This window comes from Bos grunniens, chromosome 22, assembly GCF_055505025.1.
Source record: "Bos grunniens cultivar Pamir isolate PY7600 chromosome 22, Bosgru_T2T1.0, whole genome shotgun sequence".
In the NCBI taxonomy this organism is placed as follows: domain Eukaryota; kingdom Metazoa; phylum Chordata; class Mammalia; order Artiodactyla; family Bovidae; genus Bos; species Bos grunniens.
The window spans coordinates 7,496,035-7,515,491 of NC_141186.1; the positions used below are offsets into that span (position 1 = coordinate 7,496,035).

At 48.6% G+C, this 19,457-nt stretch overlaps 1 protein-coding gene across 1 annotated transcript in view; it reads left to right on the forward strand.

Moving 5' to 3' along the window:
• The first annotated feature begins 14,050 nt into the window (after positions 1–14,050).
• TRIM71 (tripartite motif containing 71) overlaps positions 14,051–19,457 on the forward strand; it is a 62,133-nt gene continuing 56,726 nt past the window's right edge. The window contains exon 1 of the mRNA XM_086365680.1: positions 14,051–15,215. Within this exon, the coding sequence (XP_086221806.1) occupies positions 14,349–15,215 (867 nt within the window). The 5' untranslated portion in view covers positions 14,051–14,348. The remainder of the gene's footprint in view (positions 15,216–19,457) is intronic.

The window sequence follows — 19,457 nt, forward strand, 5'->3', positions numbered from 1 at the left end:
GCTGGGCTGCTCTGCTGCTCCCCTGAGCCTGCACATGTACACTTGAATCTTCAACCTAGATTACTATGGTCAGGGGCAAGGCGGAAAAACAAATGACTTTACATATTTATAACAGAGAGAATTGAATGGAGAGGTTCGGCTGGACAGGAGATAGAACCCAGAGGTCAGGCAGAGCCATGGCCTCCAACTTTTTTGGCACCAAGCACCGGTTTTGTGGAAGATCATTGTTCCACATACCCAGAATTGACGGGCTGGTTTGAGGCTGATTCAAGAGCACTACATTCATTGTGCACTTAATTTCTAATCTAATGTCCCAACTAGTAGGACAGGAGGTACCGGTCTGCTGCCCTGAGCTACAGCTGGAAGCCACGGCCACTTCATCTGGCTGGAAGGCCAAAGGAGGGGATGGATGTACTGAACCCAGGGGTCCCCTGCTGGAAGCCAGAATCACAGCAGGCCTGGAGATGGAACCAGGAAGAGATGCAACCATGGCTGGAGACTAGAGCTGCTACCCAAGGCAGAGAGAGAAGTGGACAAAGTCCTGGACTTTCTCTTCTTTTAGCTCTCTAATCAACCGTGTGTGTGTATGCTGTGCCCAGCCGTGTCCCACTCTTTGCGACTCCATGGACTATCACCTGCCAGACTCCTCTGTCCATGGGATTTTCCAGTAAAGAATACTAGAGTGGGTGGCCATGCTCTTCTCCAGGGGGTCTTCCTGACCCAGGGATCGAACCTGCGTTTCTTGTGTCTTCTGCATTGGCAGGCGAATTCTTTCCCACTAGAGCCAGCTGGAAAGTGTGTGTGAGTCGCTCAGAGTGTCAGACTCTGCGACCCCATGGACGGAAGCCCACCAGGCTCTTCTGCTCAAGGGATTTCTCAGGCAAGTATACTGGAGTAGGTTGCCATTTCCTTCTCCATGGGATCTTCCCAACCCAGGAATTGAAGCCCGGTCTCCTGCATTGCAGGCAGATTCTTTACCATCTAAGTCACCAGAGAAGCTCTCTCTAATCAACTACTGGCTTCCTATTGGCCAAACCCAGCCAGAATCTGACTCAGGAACCTGGGAGCAGGACCTGGAGTTATCAGCCCTCTGACTCTCAGAACAGAGCTGGACAGAGAACAGATCTGAGGGCATACAGGACCAGAAGTAGCCTAGCCAGGACGTCTCCGGGAATTGCTTTCTGTCTTACACATAGGTTGCACAGTCCTTTTAGTAACATGATCAAGCCAAACTCACTCAATTCCCCAACATTCTGTAACCTGGGAAATGTATCCAAGTATCCAACTACTCAGGCAAAAAACTTTGGAGTCATCCCCTTTCCCACCTCTTGATTGCTATCTTTTTTCATTCAAGCCATCAGCACATCTTACTAACTCAACTTTCAAACTGCAGTGTATTTCATTACCTTGAGTAGGCACATTTTTCCATATGGTAATCATGGTATATGCGTGTTATCCATTGCCTGCCTGCCGCCTTATAAACCATTCCTATGGCAGAAAGTGAAGAGGAACTCAAAAGCCTCTTGATGAAAGTGAAAGTGGAGAGTGAAAAAGTTGGCTTAAAGCTCAACATTCAGAAAACGAAGATCATGGCATCCGGTCCCATCACTTCATGGCAAATAGATGGGGAACCAGTGGAAACAGTGTCAGACTTTATTTTTCTGGGCTCCAAAATCACTGCAGATGGTGACTGCAGCCATGAAATTAAAAGACGCTTACTACTTGGAAGGAAAGTTATGTCCAACCTAGATAGCATTTTCAAAAGCAGAGACATTACTTTGCCAACAAAGGTCTGTCTAGTCAAGGCTATGGTTTTTCCTGTGGTCATGTATGGATGTGAGAGTTGGACTGTGAAGAAGGCTGAGCGCCGAAGAATTGATGCTTTTGAAGTGTGGTGTTGGAGAAGACTCTTGAGAGTCCCTTGGACTGCAAGGAGATCCAACCAGTCCATTCTGAAGGAGATCAGCCCTGGGATTTCTTTGGAAGGAATGATGCTAAAGCTGAAACTCCAGTACTTTGGCCACCTCATGTGAAGAGTTGACTCAGAGGATGAGATGGCTGGATGGCATCACTGACTCGATGGACGTGAGTCTGAGTGAACTCTGGGAGTTGGTGATGGACAGGGAGGCCTGGCGTGCTGTGATTCATGGGGTCACAAAGAGTCGGACACGACTGAGCGACTGATCTGATCTGATCTGAAATGAAGTTGCATAAACAATCACCATTTTACTATGCTCACAGGTTGTGTGGGTCTGGAATTCAGACAAGACAGAGCAGAGGTGCTGGCTGGTGTCAGCTTCACAGTGCCTGAAATCTCAGCTGGGAAGATTTGAACAGCTGGGGCGATTCTAAGGGTTTGAGACTAGAATCATCTAGAGATGACTTCACACATATATCTAACTTCATAGCTGGGAAGCCATGAATAGTTGGGGCTCCCTGGAAATCTATTCATCCATCATAATCGATCTAATAATCTATCATTTCTCTACCTGTCCATCTCTCCATCCATCATTATAAATGTTCAGAACCTCTCCACATGGCCCCTTTATTATGGTAGCTCAGGGTTTTCAAGATGAGTGCCCCATTGAGCAAAGTCTTGTTACAACCTTGTGTCCTAGTTCAGATCAGATCAGTCGCTCAGTCGTGTCCGACTCTTTGCCACCCCATGAATCGCAGCACGCCAGGCCTCCCTGTCCATCACCAACTCCTGGAGTTCACTCAGACTCACGTCTATGTGATGTGAGTCAGTGATGCCATCCAGCCATCTCATCCTCTGTCATTCCCTTCTCCTCCTGCCCCCAATCCCTCCCAGCATCAGAGTCTTTTCCAATGAGTCAACTCTTCGCATGAGGTGGCCAAAGTACTGGAGTTGCAGCTTTAGCATCATTCCCTTCAAAGAAATCCCAGAGCTGATCTCCTTCAGAATGGACTGGTTGGATCTCCGTGCAGTCCAAGGGACTCTCAAGAGTCTTCTCCAACAACACAGTTCAAAACATCAATTCTTCGGCGCTCAGCCTTCTTCACAGTCCAACTCTCACATCCATACATGACCACAGGAAAAACCATAGCCTTGACTAGACGAACCTTTGTTGGCAAAGTAATGTTTCTGCTTTTTAATATGCTATCTAGGTTGGTCATAACTTTCCTTCCAAGGAGTAAGCGTCTTTTAATTTCATGGCTGCAGTCACCATCGGCAGTGATTTTGGAGCCCAGAAAAATAAAGTCTGACACTGTTTTCCCCATCTATTTGCCATGAAGTGATGGGACCGGATGCCATGATCTTCGTTTTCTGAATGTTGAGCTTTAAGCCAACTTTTTCACTGTCCACTTTCACCTTCATCAAGAGGCTTTTTGGTTCCTCTTCATTTTCTGCCATAAGGGTGGTGTCATCTGCATATCTGAGGTTATTGATATTTCTCCCGGCAATCTTGATTCCAGCTTGTGTTTCTTCCAGTCCAGCGTTTCTCATGATGTACTCTGCGTATAAGTTAAATAAGCAGAGTGACAATATACAGCCTTGACGTACTCCTTTTCCTATTTGGAACCAGTCTGTTGTTGCATGTCCAGTTCTAACTGTTGCTTCCTGACCTGCATACAAATTTCTCAAGAGGCAGATCAGGTGGTCTGGTATTCCCATCTCTTGAAGAATTTTCCACAGTTTATTGTGACCCACACAGTCAAAGGCTTTGGCATAGTCAATAACGCAGAAATAGATGTTTTTCTGGAACTCTCTTGCTTTTTCCATCATCCAGCGGATGTTGGCAATTTGATCTCTGGTTCCTCTTCCTTTTCTAAAACCAGCTTGAAGATCAGGAAGTTCACGGTTCACATATTGCTGAAGCCTGGCTTGGAGAATTTTGAGCATTACTTTACTAGCATGTGAGATGAGTGCAATTGTGTGGTAGTTTGAGCATTCTTTGGCATTGCCTTTCTTTGGGATTGGAATGAAAACTGACCTTTTCCAGTCCTGTGGCCACTGCTGAGTTTTCCAAATTTGCTGGCATATTGAGTGCAGCACTTTCACAGCATCATCTTTCAGGATTTGGAACACAACCTAAAACTATTAGGTGTACAGCAAAGTGATTCACACATATATAGTCTTTTTCAGACTTTTCCATTACAGGTTATTACAAGATATTGAGGGGGGCTTCCCTTGTAGCTCAGTCGGTAAAGAATCTGCCTGCAGTGCAGGAGACCTGGGTTCAATCCCTGTGTTGAGAAGATCCCCTGGAGAAGGAAATGGCAACCCATTCCAGTATTCTTGCCTGGAAAATGTCATGGACAGAGGAGCCTGGTGGTCTGCAGTCCATGGGGTTGCAAAAAGTTGGGCACGACTGAGCGACTAACACTTACTTACTTACAAGATACTGAATATAAGTCTCTGTACTATATAGTAGGACCTTGCTGTTTATCTGTTTTATTATTTTTAGTTTTGGCCACGAGGCATGTGGGATCTTAGTTTCCCGACCAGGGACTGAACTCACACTTTTTACATTGGAAGCATGGAGTCTTAACCACTGGACTGCCAGGGAATTCTCCTTGTTTATTTATTTTATATAAAGTTGTACATATCTGTTAATACCAATTCCCAATTTACTAGCAGATATTTTATCCCAATTTTATAGAAAAGGGAAACAAGGTGTAGAGAAAGATTTTTACATACAGTAAAAAATTCACAATCCCTAAAAGAATAAATTGACATGGTCCTAGATGCTTCACCTTTTACTACTAAATTCAAGCGCTGGTCTTTGGGTGTCTGACCTTGACGTTCTAGTTTATGCAATGTCTTCAGAGAATTCTGTGCACTGGCCACTGTGAGGGAACCGTTGGGCCAGAAGTGCTCTAGGTTTAGTAGTAGTGATTCTGCCAAAGTTGATGTTGTAACATGAATATGCAAATGTCAAAAATTAGCAGAGGTCTTGGTCCATATATCAGCGGACAATTTTGTCTGTTTTGTCTGTATATTTTGCAGCCTTAAAGTCCTCAGTGACAAGTTTCTTCTGATGTGTTCTTATTCTAGGGTTTTAACCCTTTGTATCTTTAATGTTAGGACTTGTCTGCTAGAGGTCTTTATTCTTTAAAACTCTTTTTGAGGAACTTCTCTGGTGGCCCAGTGGCTAAGACTCCCAAGGCAGGCAGGGGGCCTGGGTTCCATCGCTGGTCAGGGAACTAGATTCAACAAGCTGCAACCAAGACCCAGCGCAGCCAAATAAAGTACATATATATTTTTTAAAGTGATTAAAATGGTAAATTAGAAAAAAAAAAAAACTCCTTTTGTTTTCTGCAACACTATCTGTGGTTAACAAAAAAGATTCTTCCTCTGCTTCAATATTTGATAGTTGACATCTAAAGAGAATTCTCCATATATAAAACCCATACTCTCTGAAGATTATGGAAAATGACATCTTTCAGATTTCTAGAAGTTTAAGTGTCATGCAACAAAGCAGGAGCCCCTGTTTCTCTTATGGACCTCATTTCAATATACCATTTACAGTTTGACAGAATGTATAATGTAAGACTTCTCTTGTTCTGTAGTTTATATTTATTTACAGATAAATATCATACAGATATTTTTTCGAATCGTGTGATTTAAAATTTTTCTTCCTTGCTATGATTCACACTTATGTAGGAGAGCACTTTTGATTGAATTAAACTTTTGGTTTGATTGCATTTGCACTACATTAAATTTTTTAATGCATGTTCTGATTTTTAAAAAATATTTATTTGGCTGCATCGGGTCTTATTGCTGCACTTGGGATCTTGGATCTTCACTGCAGCCTGTGGGATCTTTAGTTGCGGCGTGTGAACTATTACTTGCAGCATGTGGGATCTAGTTCCTGACCAGGGATTGAACCTGAGCCCCCTGCGTTTCGAGTACAGACTGTTAGCCATTGGACCACCAGGGAAGTCCTCATTTTGGACTGGACTGAAATAAGCCATGTCTTAATGTATGTGATAAACATTTAAAACTTTAATCCATGAGGTTCTCTTTTTTGGCTCTGTATATCCAATGCACTATTTCTTTGGTGAGTGTGTAAGATTTAATAGCTCCATTGTGTGACTTGACAATGACATTTTGGGAAACATTCCCAGCGGTAATGTTGTCTACAGTAGTTCTCATCGGATGCTAGACTTTTCAAAACCACTTTTCTAATAAATTTTGTTGTGAAAACTTAAAAAAAAAAAACAGATAAATTGAGCTTCATTAAAATGTAAAATTCATTCAAAAGAGAATGAAGACACAGACTGGGAGAAAAATCTCTGCAAAGCATGTATCTGATAAAGGATTCATAGCCAAAATGCATGAAGAACTCTGAATTAATAAGGAAGCAAAAAACCCAATTTTTAAAAAGCAAAAGCTGTAAACAGACACTGCACTAAAGAAGATCTATGATTTTTAAATAAAACACATGAAAAAAGGCTCAATATCATTAGACATCAGGGAAACACAAATTAAAGCCACAGAGAGCTACCACCATTCACCTATGCTGCTAAGTCGCTTCAGTTGTGTCCGACTCTGTTCGACCCCAGAGACGGCAGCCCACCAGGCTCCCCCGTCCCTGGGATTCTCCAGGCAAGAACACTGGAGTGGGTTGCCATTTCCTCCTCCAATGCATGAAAGTGAAAAGTGAAAGTGAAGTCGCTCAGTTGTGCCCGACTCTTAGCGACCCCGTGGACTGCAGCCTACCAGGCTCCTCCGTCCATGGGATTCTCCAGGCAAGAGTACTGGAGTGGGGTGCCATTGCCTTCTCTGCCATTCACCTATAAGAATGGCTAAAATGAAACAAAACACGTAACTGACTGTACAAAGCTTGGTGAGGATGTGGACGAGACTGAACTCACATTCTGTGGGTAGAAATGTAAAATGGTACAAGCACTATTTAAAACCACTTTGTGGTTCCTTGAAAAGTTAATACACACCTGCCATGTGATCCAGCCATCCCACACACATGTATTTTTCCAAGAGAAAATAGATACTAGTCCAAAGAAAGATTTGTGTATGAATATTTATAGCAATCTTATTTGTAATGGCCAAAGCTTGAAAACAAACCCAAATGACCCATAAAACAAAATGACCCATAAACCAAGCAAACTGGTAAGTCAGCAAATTGCAGAGCATCCATACCATGGAATATTACTCAGCAATAGTATTACTGAGAAGAAAGGCAGTACCTATCCACACATCATTATGAATTAATCACAAAGTAAATATGCACATAAATCGGAAGATTGGGAATGACACATACACACTTCTATATATATAATAGATAGCTGATAAGGACCTACTGTATAGTACAGGGACCTCTACTCAATACTCTGTAATGACCTCTATGGGAAAAGAATCTCAAAAAGAGTGGAGATATGTACATGTATAATGAAATCACTTTTCTGTACACCTGAAACTAACACAATATTGTAAATCAACTATACTCCAATAAAAATTAAAAACAAATAGCAAAGTAATTATGCTGAGTTAAAGAAGCCAGAGCTCCATACCCCCAAGAAAAGTACAAATTATACAAAAGAACATGTATTATAGGGTTCCATGTACATAAAACTCTAGAAAATGCAAACCAACCTATAGTTATAGAAAGCAATGGGTGATAGCCTGGGGAGAGGTTACATGGTGGGTTTATCAAAGGGTCCAAGAAAAACTTCGGGGAGTGAGATACATTTGTTCTCTTGCTGTGGTGACATCCATATATCCAAACTTACCAAACTGTGTACTTTTAAAAGTGTGTAGTTAATTTACTGTATGTCAATTATACCTCAATTAAACTGTTTTATTTATTTTTTGGTCATGCAGCTTGTGGGATCTTAGTTCCCTGACCAGGGAGAGAGGCTGGGCCCTCGGCAGCAAACCACTAGAGTTCCAGGGAATTCCCTAAAGCTGTTTGAAAAAAAAAAGCTGTGTAAAGCTGTTTTGAAAGAAAGAAAGAGAGAGAGAGGAAGGAAAGGAGGAAGAAAGAAAGAAAGGAGGGAAGGGAAGGAGGCAGGGCAAGAGGAAGGAAGAAAGAAACTTAGGGATGTTAATCTGGCAGAAAATGTGGGGCAGGAGGGGAAGGCAGTGTCCATTCGTCTCCTGCTGTGTAACAAATGACCCCCAAATTTAGTGGCTTACAACAACCACATTATTATATTTCACAATTTTGTAAATCTGGAATTCAGATCGGCTCAGTGGAGAGAAGCCCTGTGGCACCAACTGGGTGGTATTCAGACTGGGATGGTCTAGGCGATCCATATGGCTTCCGCCACTTGCCTGGCGCCTGGCGGGGACGGCAGGGAGGCTGGGCTCAAACGGCCCCCTCTCTCTGTCCATGCTGATTCAGGGACCCTCCATGTGGGTCCCTCTTGACTTCCCTCTTGACTTCCTGTACCCTGAGCCACTATGGAGACCAAGGTGGAAGCCGTCAGGTCTTTCAGAGACGGGGCCGGAACAGGCAGAGCATCCCTTCTGCCATACTCTGTACTGGCTGAAGCAGCCAGGCGCCAGCCCAGACTCTAGGGGAGGGGCAATAGACCCCACCTCTCAGGGAAAGCCTTGAGTTGGAACGGTCTGGCCAGGCTGAAGACTTACTGGGTGCTAAGCAGATGAGTTGGGTATCTATGGGTAGTGGGAAGTGCTTGTGTGGAAGACGTACAGAAAGGGAGATTTGAGACAGGGCAGAGACGTCCTTAGGCTTCCCTAGTGGCTCAGTGGTAAAGAATGTGCCTGCCAACACAGGAGACTCGGATTGGATCCCTGGGTCAGGAAGATCCCCTGGAGAAGGAAATGGCAACCCACTCCAGTATCCTTGCCTGGGAAATCCCATGGACAGAGGAGCCTGGCCGGCTTACAGTCCGTGGGGTTGTAAAAGAGTGGGACATGACTTAGTGACTAAACAACAGAGAGGTCCTTGGCCATCAGGGTGAGCAGTCTGACTTCTTTAGGTAAAAGGGAGCCCTTTCAGCTACAAAATTGGAGACTCTGGAATAAGAGGCCGGTCAGGCTTAACAGTATGTATTGATTTATGTGTCTTTTGATTTTCTGCTGTTTATTTAAAAGACAACTTTTATAGTTTCTGCCCCCCGACTATGAAAGACACACATTTCATTTCATAAAACATAAGGTGAGACCTACGCTTAAACCTGGTGGGCCACACGCAGCTACTGCGGGGTCTTGAGCTGTGAGTGACAGGAGGCAAGACCACATCTCTCTATTATGGAGGGGAAGAAGGGCATCATTGGTGATCTGAAATGCTGAGATCCAGGGGAGGGTGACAAAGTTAAGGGGTAGGCAGGCAGTTTGTAAACCCCTCCACTGAATAAACAAAATGAAAACAAAAAGGTAATATTTAACTGTGTGCTTGAACACTTATATGTATTTGGTATTATATTAAGCACTGTACATTTAGCGGCTCATTTAACCCTGATAGGCTAAGTACTTGGCCCAGTCCTGCTATAAGCATGAGGAATCAGAGGCACAGAGAGATTAAGTAACTTGCCTAAGATCACAGAGTGCTGAGCTGGGAGAGAAGCCTGACTGAGCCCTGGAGTACTTTTAACCATGCAAGCTGGATATTGACTTTTCAAGCTTCTTTACTGTAGTCTATAAAGGTCTAGGTGACTAGAGCTTATATATTCTCTAACTTGTTGCTATTCTGGACTCTGGGCTGTTAAAAGCAGCTGACACGTGCTAAGCCACTTCAGTCACTCTTGGAGACCCTATGGACTCATAGCCCACCAGGCTCCTCAGTCCGTGGGGATGCTCCAGGTAAGAATACTGGAGTGGGTTGCCATGCCCTCCTCATTATAATAACTCCAAGGCCAGAGTCAGGGCAGAGTTAAGAGTTCGCCAGGTGTGTTGAACTCCATTCCCCTTCAACTGACAGGATACAGACAAGGATTCAAGGGTAGTCTCTTTGGCTGGTAACACTTCCCCTGCTCCTAGTGGTTTAAAAGAGTTATTATGATATAAAGTGTTTTTTTTTTAATATTCAAAAAGAATATTCTAGTGATTCATGTATTTTAAAATTATGTGAATGTACCAAGGATGATGGTGAAAGATGCAATTTTACATCAAAACAAGCTGGTATATCAAATATTTAATGAAAGGATCAGATTAAAAAAAAAATGTAGTCGCTCTGATGGATGGAAATGTGGTAGAACCCCAAGCCCAGGCCTGAGAGAACGGAAGAGGCCAGTGTCCTCTTTGAAAAGAAAATATGGTTACAGATGAATTTGAGAAAGACTGCAAATTTACTGCCTACATAATTTTAGGGCTTTTTTTTTTTTTTTAAAGTAGTTCCTTATTAAAATACGAATGATTGATTTTCAGGTTTCAGAAAGATGTTTACGTATTCCCTTTCTAATTTAGGCAAAACTGGACGGCTGCTTGTTCCTCTCTTGCTAAGAAAGGGTGTTTATTAGCTAGGATGGCAATGAAAAATTTAATACTAGTTTATAGCAGGGGACTGTCTTTGACCTTTCATCTGGATATACAGCTCCCGTTCCTCTCATGGATAAGCTACAGCCTTATTAAAATCTCTTCCTAATTTGGTCTTCTCACTACACCATATTTAAAAAAATCGTAACTTTATTTCTCTACAATTGGGATTGAATGAGTTGCTTTAAAAATTTTCCTCTTTCCCAAGGTATGGTGAATTAAGTCTTAATGGAAATTAGATAAGTGCTAATTTAACAATTTACACTGCAGCCCTGCTTCCTGGCAATGTCCTGTCAATTCAGGAAAGGAAAGAAAGGGAAGCTACTTCATGAAGAGAAATCGACGTCTTTTTCCTCCTTCTCTTTCTTTTTGCCTTATTCTGAGCAATTGTCCCCAGGAAACTAACCCACCCTCTGCTGTGGAGTTTGATTCCTCTTTCTGGAGTTACAGTCTTCCTGCTCCTCGGAGATGTCTCAGCTGACTTTCCATCTCTGCCATCCACTTGCAAGATATTTAGAGTCATAGGACCAGAAGAGCTGCTAATTCTCCCCTCCCCCTCTCTGGTCATCTTTTTTTTTTTAAAACCTTTTTAGATGCTGGTGGGTGGGGCCAACCAAGAGGGAGACAGCAGGTCTGGCCCATCCCTTTTCTGACCCTCTGGGGCCATCTTCCTTCTGGCAATTCTCTTCCCCCATCTGTTTTCCTCTTGTTTTTGTTAAAAAAAAAAAAAAAAGAAATTAAAAACAATCAAAGAAAGGAAAAGAAACAAAAACCACAGAATACATCCACACCTCTGTTGAAGCAAGGCCAGCGTGGTACAAAATTCTGTAGGAAAATTCATGTGCCAGCATGCACACACTTATTCACAGGTCTCAAACTGGAAGAAACTTGTGTTGGCATGAAAAACTCCTAATATGTATTAAATTTTTATATTGGAGTGTAGCTGATACACAATGTTATTTCTAATATTCAAAGCATAAAATGTTAACTTCTCTTTCATTGGTCAAAGAAGGAAATCTGTCCCCCACCCGCCGCCCCATTTTATTGAGATATAACTGATACGTTCTGGGTTTATTCCATAATAATTTTTGCACTCCTCCCACATTTGGGTGAATGTTCACTCAGTTCAGATTTGCTCCAGGTGCCAAGGAGACAGCAGCAGCAGACTAGGTCTGCCGGCTTGTCCTAGAGTTCTTCCCATCTCAAGGCAGCACCAGGCCCCATGATGGCTTTGTCCCACTAGGGTGGTGTTTCTGCAGCATGGGGCCTTCAGCATGTTAAGAGTTCCCTGCAAATCTCTGTGAAATCTGGTGAGCTGCAAATGTGTATGTAGTTTTTTTCTTTTATATTTCACATTTATGATACAAGCATGGATGTTTAGCTTGGGCACCAAGTTATTATTTTTTGAACTTAGTTTACAGCCAGTTTTAAATGCCAGATCTTAAATGGCATATCTAGAAGTTTTGACAAATGTACACACAAATACCCTTTCATTTCCCCAGAAGGTTCTCTCCTATCCCCTTTCCCAGTCACTACTCTCTCACCCTCGAGGGTTCTTTTCCTATCTCAAAGCTTAGTTATGCCTGTTCTAGAATTTTCCGTATATAGAATCACAGTTTGAACTTTGTGTTTGGTTCCTTTCTTCTAACATGATGTTTTTGAGATTCATCCAGGTTGTTTGCAGAAGTGGGAGCCAAGCTGTCATTCACAGCTTGATGCTGTTAAGACTGGGACAATCGGTCCACCCGATGGCCTCACTATATACCCTCTAAATCCTGCTATTTGGCCCTCTCCACTCTACCAAGTCAGTCTCTCTCCAGGGCCCAGCGAGTTCCTCTAACCAGAACCGCCCAGGCAGCCTCGGGTAGCACCCAGATGGCCGCGGGGCCATCACCCGGGACCTCCCCCGAACAGCTGCCCTCTGCCCCCTATCTCCACCCCCCCAGTAAAACGCCAAAAGAAACTGGCCCCCAGCAGGTCGAAATTCAGATTCGTTTAATTCCAAACTGCGTTGATGTTTAGCTGTTGATCACAGATATGCAGAGTCCTTAAGAAAACGAAAAAAAGAGAAAGAAACCGGTGTCTGGGGCGGGGGTGGGGGTGAGATCTCACGGGCAGTGGATATCAGCCTCTGCAGATTCAGAATGAAATCTTTTCTTTTTTAAATAAACGGAAGAGTCGCTCTCCACTCCGCGCTCAGAGGGTTTCAAAGGTCGTCACACTGAAGCCCGGGGGCGTTCATCTCCCCAGCTGCCAGGAGAAGGGAGGAGGTTGGAAGGAGGAGGGAGGGAGCACACAAAAGCGAGCCGTGCAGAGAGGGCTAATGTTTCCTGTTTGCCTGGAACCCCCTCCTCTGTGTCCCCTCCCCCAGCCCCCTCCCAGCACTCGGGCGGAAGTGAGTTTGCTCCTTTGGAGATTAAAAGGATTCCGAATTCCGATCAGTCCCAATAACCAATGTACTGAGAGGAGGAGGAGGAGAAGGAGGAGGAAGAGGCGGCAAAGCTGAGAAAGGGGGGACGCGCGCGCGTGCACGCACGCAGCCCGAATTGCGGAGTTGTTCAAAGCCCCAGGCGGTCAGGGCGCACAGCGCGAGCCAAGCCCGGTAGGCGCAACGCTGCCGGGGCCACCCGTCTCTCTCGGCGACTCGTTTTCAGAAAGAAGATGACGCGGGCGCGGGCCGGCGGCGTTGACCACGCGGCTCCTGATCTCACCGCGCTGGGCCGTTGCCGGTTCCACTGATTCCGGCGCGCCTCGGTGGTGGTTCCGTCCTCGCGGCTCGGGATCGGAGGGGGGGACCAAGGCGAGGGCGAAATGGCCCGATGACAAAGGAAATGTGATCCCCCTTCGCTGCCAAGGTTTCAGAGAGGACGGACGCGAGGAGGAGGAGGGGCGCGGGGCGCGCGCAGAGCTCGGATAGCATTGCACGACGGCTCGCGCGGAGCAGGCAGCGGGTACATCTAATATCTTCCTGCCGATGAATAATTCACGACGGCCCTCGGGGACCTGCGGCCCCGCGCAGCGGCGCGGCTAAACCGGAGGAGAAGGAGCGCGTGGGAGGCGCCCAGGCCCTACAAGGCCGGGGCAAGAGGGCCCCGGGCCGCGTGGGGCGCGCGTGCGTGTTAAGCGCCGGCAGCTCCGCGGGGCTCGGCGGGCGCGCGGGAGACTCCAGGCGCGTGGGGCGCGCGTGCGTACTACCCGCGTGCGGCCGCGGCGGGCCCCACTATCTGCAGCTGCGGCGGGGCTCACCGCCCTTGCAGAGAGGCCGCGCCCGGCCGTGCGCAAGCCCGGAGCGCAGCACGCCGGGCCACCCAGGAGCCCCTGGCCGCCGCGTCATGCGGTGGGGCGGCTGGCATCGCGCGGGGGGACACGGGCTCGGCGTCGCGCCGCTCCCGCCTTTACTAGTTTGGGGAGCCTTCCTGTCCCAAGAAGAGACTAAATCCATTTAAAGAAAAGCCCACGCACGATATACTCGTCGAACCAAATTCTGCCTCTCAAGCCGGGACTGGGATTGCACAGCGGACTTAACTTGGGGGTGGGGGACAATTCCCCTCGGCTGGCGAGAAGCTAAGCTGCAGCTGCTCCAGGAGTCCTCTGACCTCCCTGCCCCCGCTCGCCCCTCGCGTGTCGGGACTTGTTCCGGCGCTCCCGCCTCGGAAGGCGCACGGCTCCCGCGTCCTCCTCCGGGAGAAATCCTTGTCGCCTCTGGAAAGTGGCATTTAATGCCCGCTGCGTCGCGGGTGGCAGCGCGCGGGCCGGACGCGGCGAGGCCGAGCCGGCCGCGCCGCTCTGGTGCCGGCTCCCGTGCGTAGGCCTAATCGATGCCTTTTTTCTGAGTGAGTCGGCGGCTCCCCCACCCACCTCGTCGGCGCTCTCCTCCTCCTCTTCCTCTCTGGTCTCCTCCCTCCTCCGGGCCTGGTTGCAAATGGCTTCGTTCCCTGAGACCGACTTCCAGATCTGCCTGCTGTGCAAGGAGATGTGCGGCTCGCCGGCGCCGCTCTCCTCCAACTCGTCGGCGTCGTCGTCATCCTCGCAGACGTCCACGTCGTCGGGGGGCGGCGGCGGGGGCCCTGGGGCCGCGGCGCGCCGCCTGCACGTCCTGCCCTGCCTGCACGCCTTCTGCCGCCCGTGCCTCGAGGCGCACCGGCTGCCGGCGGCGGGCGGCGGCGGCGGCGCGCCGGGAGAGCCGCTCAAGCTGCGCTGCCCCGTGTGCGACCAGAAGGTCGTTCTGGCCGAGGCGGCGGGCATGGACGCACTGCCCTCGTCCGCCTTCCTGCTCAGCAACCTGCTCGACGCCGTGGTGGCCACGGCCGACGAGCCGCCGCCGAAGAACGGGCGGGCCGGCGCCGCAGCGGGCGCGGGCGGCCACGGCAGCAACCATCGGCACCACGCGCACCCGCGCGCGGCCGCCTCGGCGCCGCCGCCGCCGCTCCCTCCCGCGCCGCCGCCGCCTGCGCCGCCGCGCTCGGCGCCTGGCGGCCCCGCAGGCTCCCCGTCGGCGCTGCTGCTGCGCCGGCCCCATGGCTGCAGCTCCTGCGACGAGGGCAACGCGGCCTCGTCGCGTTGCCTCGACTGCCAGGAGCACCTGTGCGACAACTGCGTCCGCGCGCACCAGCGCGTGCGCCTCACCAAGGACCACTACATCGAACGCGGCCCGCCAGGTCCCGCTGCAGCCGCTGCTGCGGCGGCGGCGCAACAGCTCGGGCTCGGGCCGCCCTTCCCAGGCGCTCCCTTCTCCCTCCTCTCCGTCTTCCCGGAGCGCCTCGGCTTCTGCCAGCACCACGACGACGAGGTGAGTGTGGGGACCGCTCCCGCGGGGGACTGAGGCCCGGCGACTTGGGCAGCGGGTCTGGGCCCCAGGGGAGCTGCGGGGGTGTTCGCAGGGGTCTCCGGGCAGGTCCCCGACTGAAGGAGAGAGTCTTCTCCCCCCTTCCGGATTTTTACATTTTTCTTTTTGACTACGTGGCAGTCAACTGCCATGGAGCCGACGACCCTGTGTGTGCGGAGAAGAGCTGGCTTCTGTGTGCTGGCCACAGAGGGTCCCAGACGCGAACTTCCCCTCCTCCCGCTTCCATATCTAATTTTCTGGCTGGCCAAACGTGGTAATCGCTGTCTCCAGTATAGGCAGGAGCTGGGGTAACACAGATGTTTGACTGTGTAGACCTGGCCTCCGTGGCCGAGGGTCCCTACTCTGCTCCCCCAGACAGCTCCCGAGGTTGGAGATACCCCCCCTCTTTAGAGACTTTGGTTTCCTCATTTCTGTTTGACAAAACGGGCAGGCTATTGTTTTAAGTAAGGCACGGGATGGAGGCGTGTGTGTGTGTGCGTGCGTAGATGTGGTCTTGTGGGGGTACACTAGAGGCCTCCTGGCATACTGAGGGCTCCTGTTTAGGTTTTTCCCCCAGTTTAGTTTTGTTTGTTTAAAGTTCCTCGATGGTTGCTTTTAAGTAAGGCATTGGCCAGGAGTTAGGGGATCGAGTGGGTGAGTGTGGGGTACACGTGCCCGAAATGCCCTGGTTTTCCACGTGCGCGATCAGGAGGGCGGACTATACTTGTAGTTGGGATACCTCCTTGTGTGGGATAAGCGGGCAGTTGCGGATCTGTGAGGGCCTTGGGTCTCCACCTCCCGAGGTTCCGTTTCCGTAACGTGGAGAAAAAGCGCGTTCTGGCCCCTGAACCTCCCTTGTGTGGACATGAGCCTCGTGGGCCACCGCTGCGCCCGGAGCTGCGGGTTGGGGGCGGAGGGGGGTACCTTGCTGCTTGCCCTCACCCAGCTGGAAGTCCTCGGGCTGCCCCCGCCTGCCCCGGCTTCGGTCTCTCCGGGAACCGGTTTCCCAGGTTGGGAGGTGTCCCCACCCCGTTCAGCCTGAGGCTCGACTGCCCCTGGGGAACAAGCCGATCCCGGCTGTACGCGGCTCGAACCGGGCACGTAGAGCCCGCGGGCTGAAGGGCAGCCTTTGGGCTCACTTGGCTCTTGGCTGTTGGTGGAATAAACCTTTCTTGTATATTTTTCACCTCGTGTACCACTTTAAAGTTATTGGAGCCCATGAGTGGAAGGGGCCGAACGTTTTGAGGCTCAGCCTCTGCTGAGAGGGTCGGTGCCTTGATGGGATCTACCTGTAGTCCCTCGGGGAGACGTGATGCTAGACTCGCCTTGCAGGGGAATAGGAGTCCTTGTGGGAGTCGCCGCCTGCGAGGTGGGGTAGGCGTGCTGGCTGCGAGCGCGGCTGAGGCTTGCCCCGCGCAGCCTTTTCCACTTCTAACCTGTTATTTGGGGAGGAGGGCGGAGCTATTGCTTGCTGGCCTTAAGCCGGCTTCTTCTATTGGAAAAAAGTTGAAATTCTAATCTACTTCTTGTGGATCCCTCATTTTCAAAGTTTCTTTCTGGGTACGAAGCCTAGGCGGGCCGTTATTCTTTGCCTTCCTTTTTTAAAGCTTTGAATGGACTCTTCTGAAAGTTTTCCCACATTCAGGGCTGAATGTTTCTAGCAGATTCTTTCAAAAAATGGATTGAGGTAAAAGAGATCTGAATCCCAATCTCGGGAATGGAAAGAGGGAACCAACTCACTGGGAAGTTTAGTGTCAACGGGGAGGAGGCGGGAGAGGGCGCCTCGAATCCGCCCCCGTTTCCCTCCTGGCAGGGGCGTAGATGGAACCCTCCCTCTCAGCAGTTGAGTTTAAATGTCAGGTTTTATTTATATTCCCAGTTAAAGATCCGTATACGTTTTATTTGGGTTAAAACAGTACATGCTCAGTGTTGCCAGACTTGTAAAAGGTTTATATACTTTTCAAATTATAAAACCATTCAAATAGTATGGGAGTGTGTGAAGTGAGCGGTGTTCCCCTCACCCTGGGAGGTACCTGGATGCCCTGAACATTTCTATTTTTTAACGTGTGCAGTTCTGATGAAGTTGTTGGGCAGAGGCATTAAGATACTACACTGTTAGACTAACTAACCTTTAAAAACACGAAATTTTCTCAGTTTTGAGCAAACTCTACTCCCCCTGCCCCCCTGTTGGTTTTAAAGAAGAAAACTTGGAAATTAATTTTTAGACCTTTTTAATATTTCCTGGGTTTGGAATGTTACCGAATTTAAGTTTAAAGGGACAGACCAGGGCTGTGAATGGGAAAGTCAGATATTCAGAGGAAAAGCACCTGGTTCACCCAGGGGGTCCCAGCCCTGGCCTAAATTCTTTCTCTCCTTCCAAGGGAGTTATCTTTAATAGTTTCGGAATGATGTGCCTTCAGAAAGCCCCTTTTCCGATTGGGAAAAGAGCCTGAGGTCACTATGGAAGATGACCGCCTTGTCCTCTGATAGTGATGAAAGGAATGCCTAAATCCGTGTGATTTTCAATGGGTACAGTCTGCTTCGATTTTTGAAATGTGCTGTTCTGAGTTGCTCCGGTGTCAACAGGCCCTATGAAATAATTCAGCTTGCCCTTGTCTTATGGTGACTGATGCCACCTGACCTTGGGCAAGGGGACCCCCATGCCTGGCTCTTCCCCTTTAATTTTAGGGAGAGTGCGTCTAACAGTTGGCATCGAGGAGGGTAGCCGGTCGGGTCTCTTCCCCCAAACTGCGTTCCTTAAGCATCCCCGCTAGCGTGACAAGATGGTTCTCTGAGCGTTGGTTTAAAACATTAACCGGAAAACTAAAAGAAGGGAGCTGGGTTTTCCAGCGGAATGAAGGTTGCTTCCTCCTACTCTGTATTTGGTCCAGGCAAGAAACGAGAGTTTGGGTTTTTTGCCTCGGTGGCGGTCAGTCCAAAAGGCCTGCTGGCGGGCGGCCTGGCTGGGAATCGAGCGGGGGGTGGGTGGTCGGCGCCCCGGGACCGCTGGCCGCGCGCCTCCCACGGGGCCTGGGAGTGGCGGGCGGAGGCGGCTCGACCAGTCCGGAGCCGGTCTCCGCCAGCCGGACGCGGCGGGCCCGAGACAGGGTCGGCAGGCATCTGCGGGGAGAACTGGGGCGCAGATCTGGACCGGAGCGCGCGGCTCCCGTCGTCACGAGGTGCCCTTAAATGTTGTGTTGCTTGCACGTGGGAAGCAAGCTCTTCCTTGGCTGCCTCGGAGGCGACACTGGGAGCAGAAAGGGTGTGTGTGTGTTCCGGGCCGGGCGGCAGCGCTCTGTAAATGGGAGAAGCTGAGTGGGGTCTGAGTCTGTTCCGGTCCCCGGAAAGGCCCTGTCACTTGGGAGTAGGGCAGGGGTGACCTAGTTGCCATCTTGAGCTGAGGGTTTCTTTGTAGACCCCGAAGATGGCAATGTTGGTTCCCAGTTAGGAAGGTGGGAGTGGGGGTGGATTTTCCTGAGTCTGCTGAATGGAAAGTGGGATGAAGGGACTAATGCAGTTTATTTCTGTGTGTGTGTGTATGTAACAAACTCCCTGGAAGATAGGTTCTAGAATTCCAATTCAATATGATCCTAAATGTTGACCCCAAATATTGAGGAAACCACTCTCCAAAAATCAGCTCCAAACAACCTGGAGGAAGAAGGTTTGCTGCTTAAAATAATTGATTGTGGAATGTACTCTTGTATCTTATTTTGAATAAGTTCCTATGAATGGCGACTTTACCCGAATTGGCATCAATATATTTTATTCTGTATTTGCAGAGGCTAAGTTTTCTCAGGCATGCATCCCTTTGTGTTTTAAAATTATGTGTGTGCCTTGTAAATTGTAAAATTTATAGTAAGAGGTTTTTTTGTTTAAGGACAAGAGTAAAAAATGAGTAAAAATGTGCATTCTAGTTGTTTCTGCTCTGCATCCTCTACCAGTTCGATAGGACTTGGTAGATGTATGTCTACTTAGCACACACATCTCACCTATTTACCGGAAAATCAGACCTTCCATACCTTGGAAATAGTTGGAAGGTTCCTGCTTTGAATCCAGTTCAGCAGGTGGATATTTGTAGATTGAAATCTGTTGAATTATGAAAATGTTTGAGGAAAACCTCCGGGAGAGAAATGTTCACTATTGACTTGTCAGTATGTTAATTTTGAATATAATCTCTACACTGTGAACTTTAAAAAAATATTCACA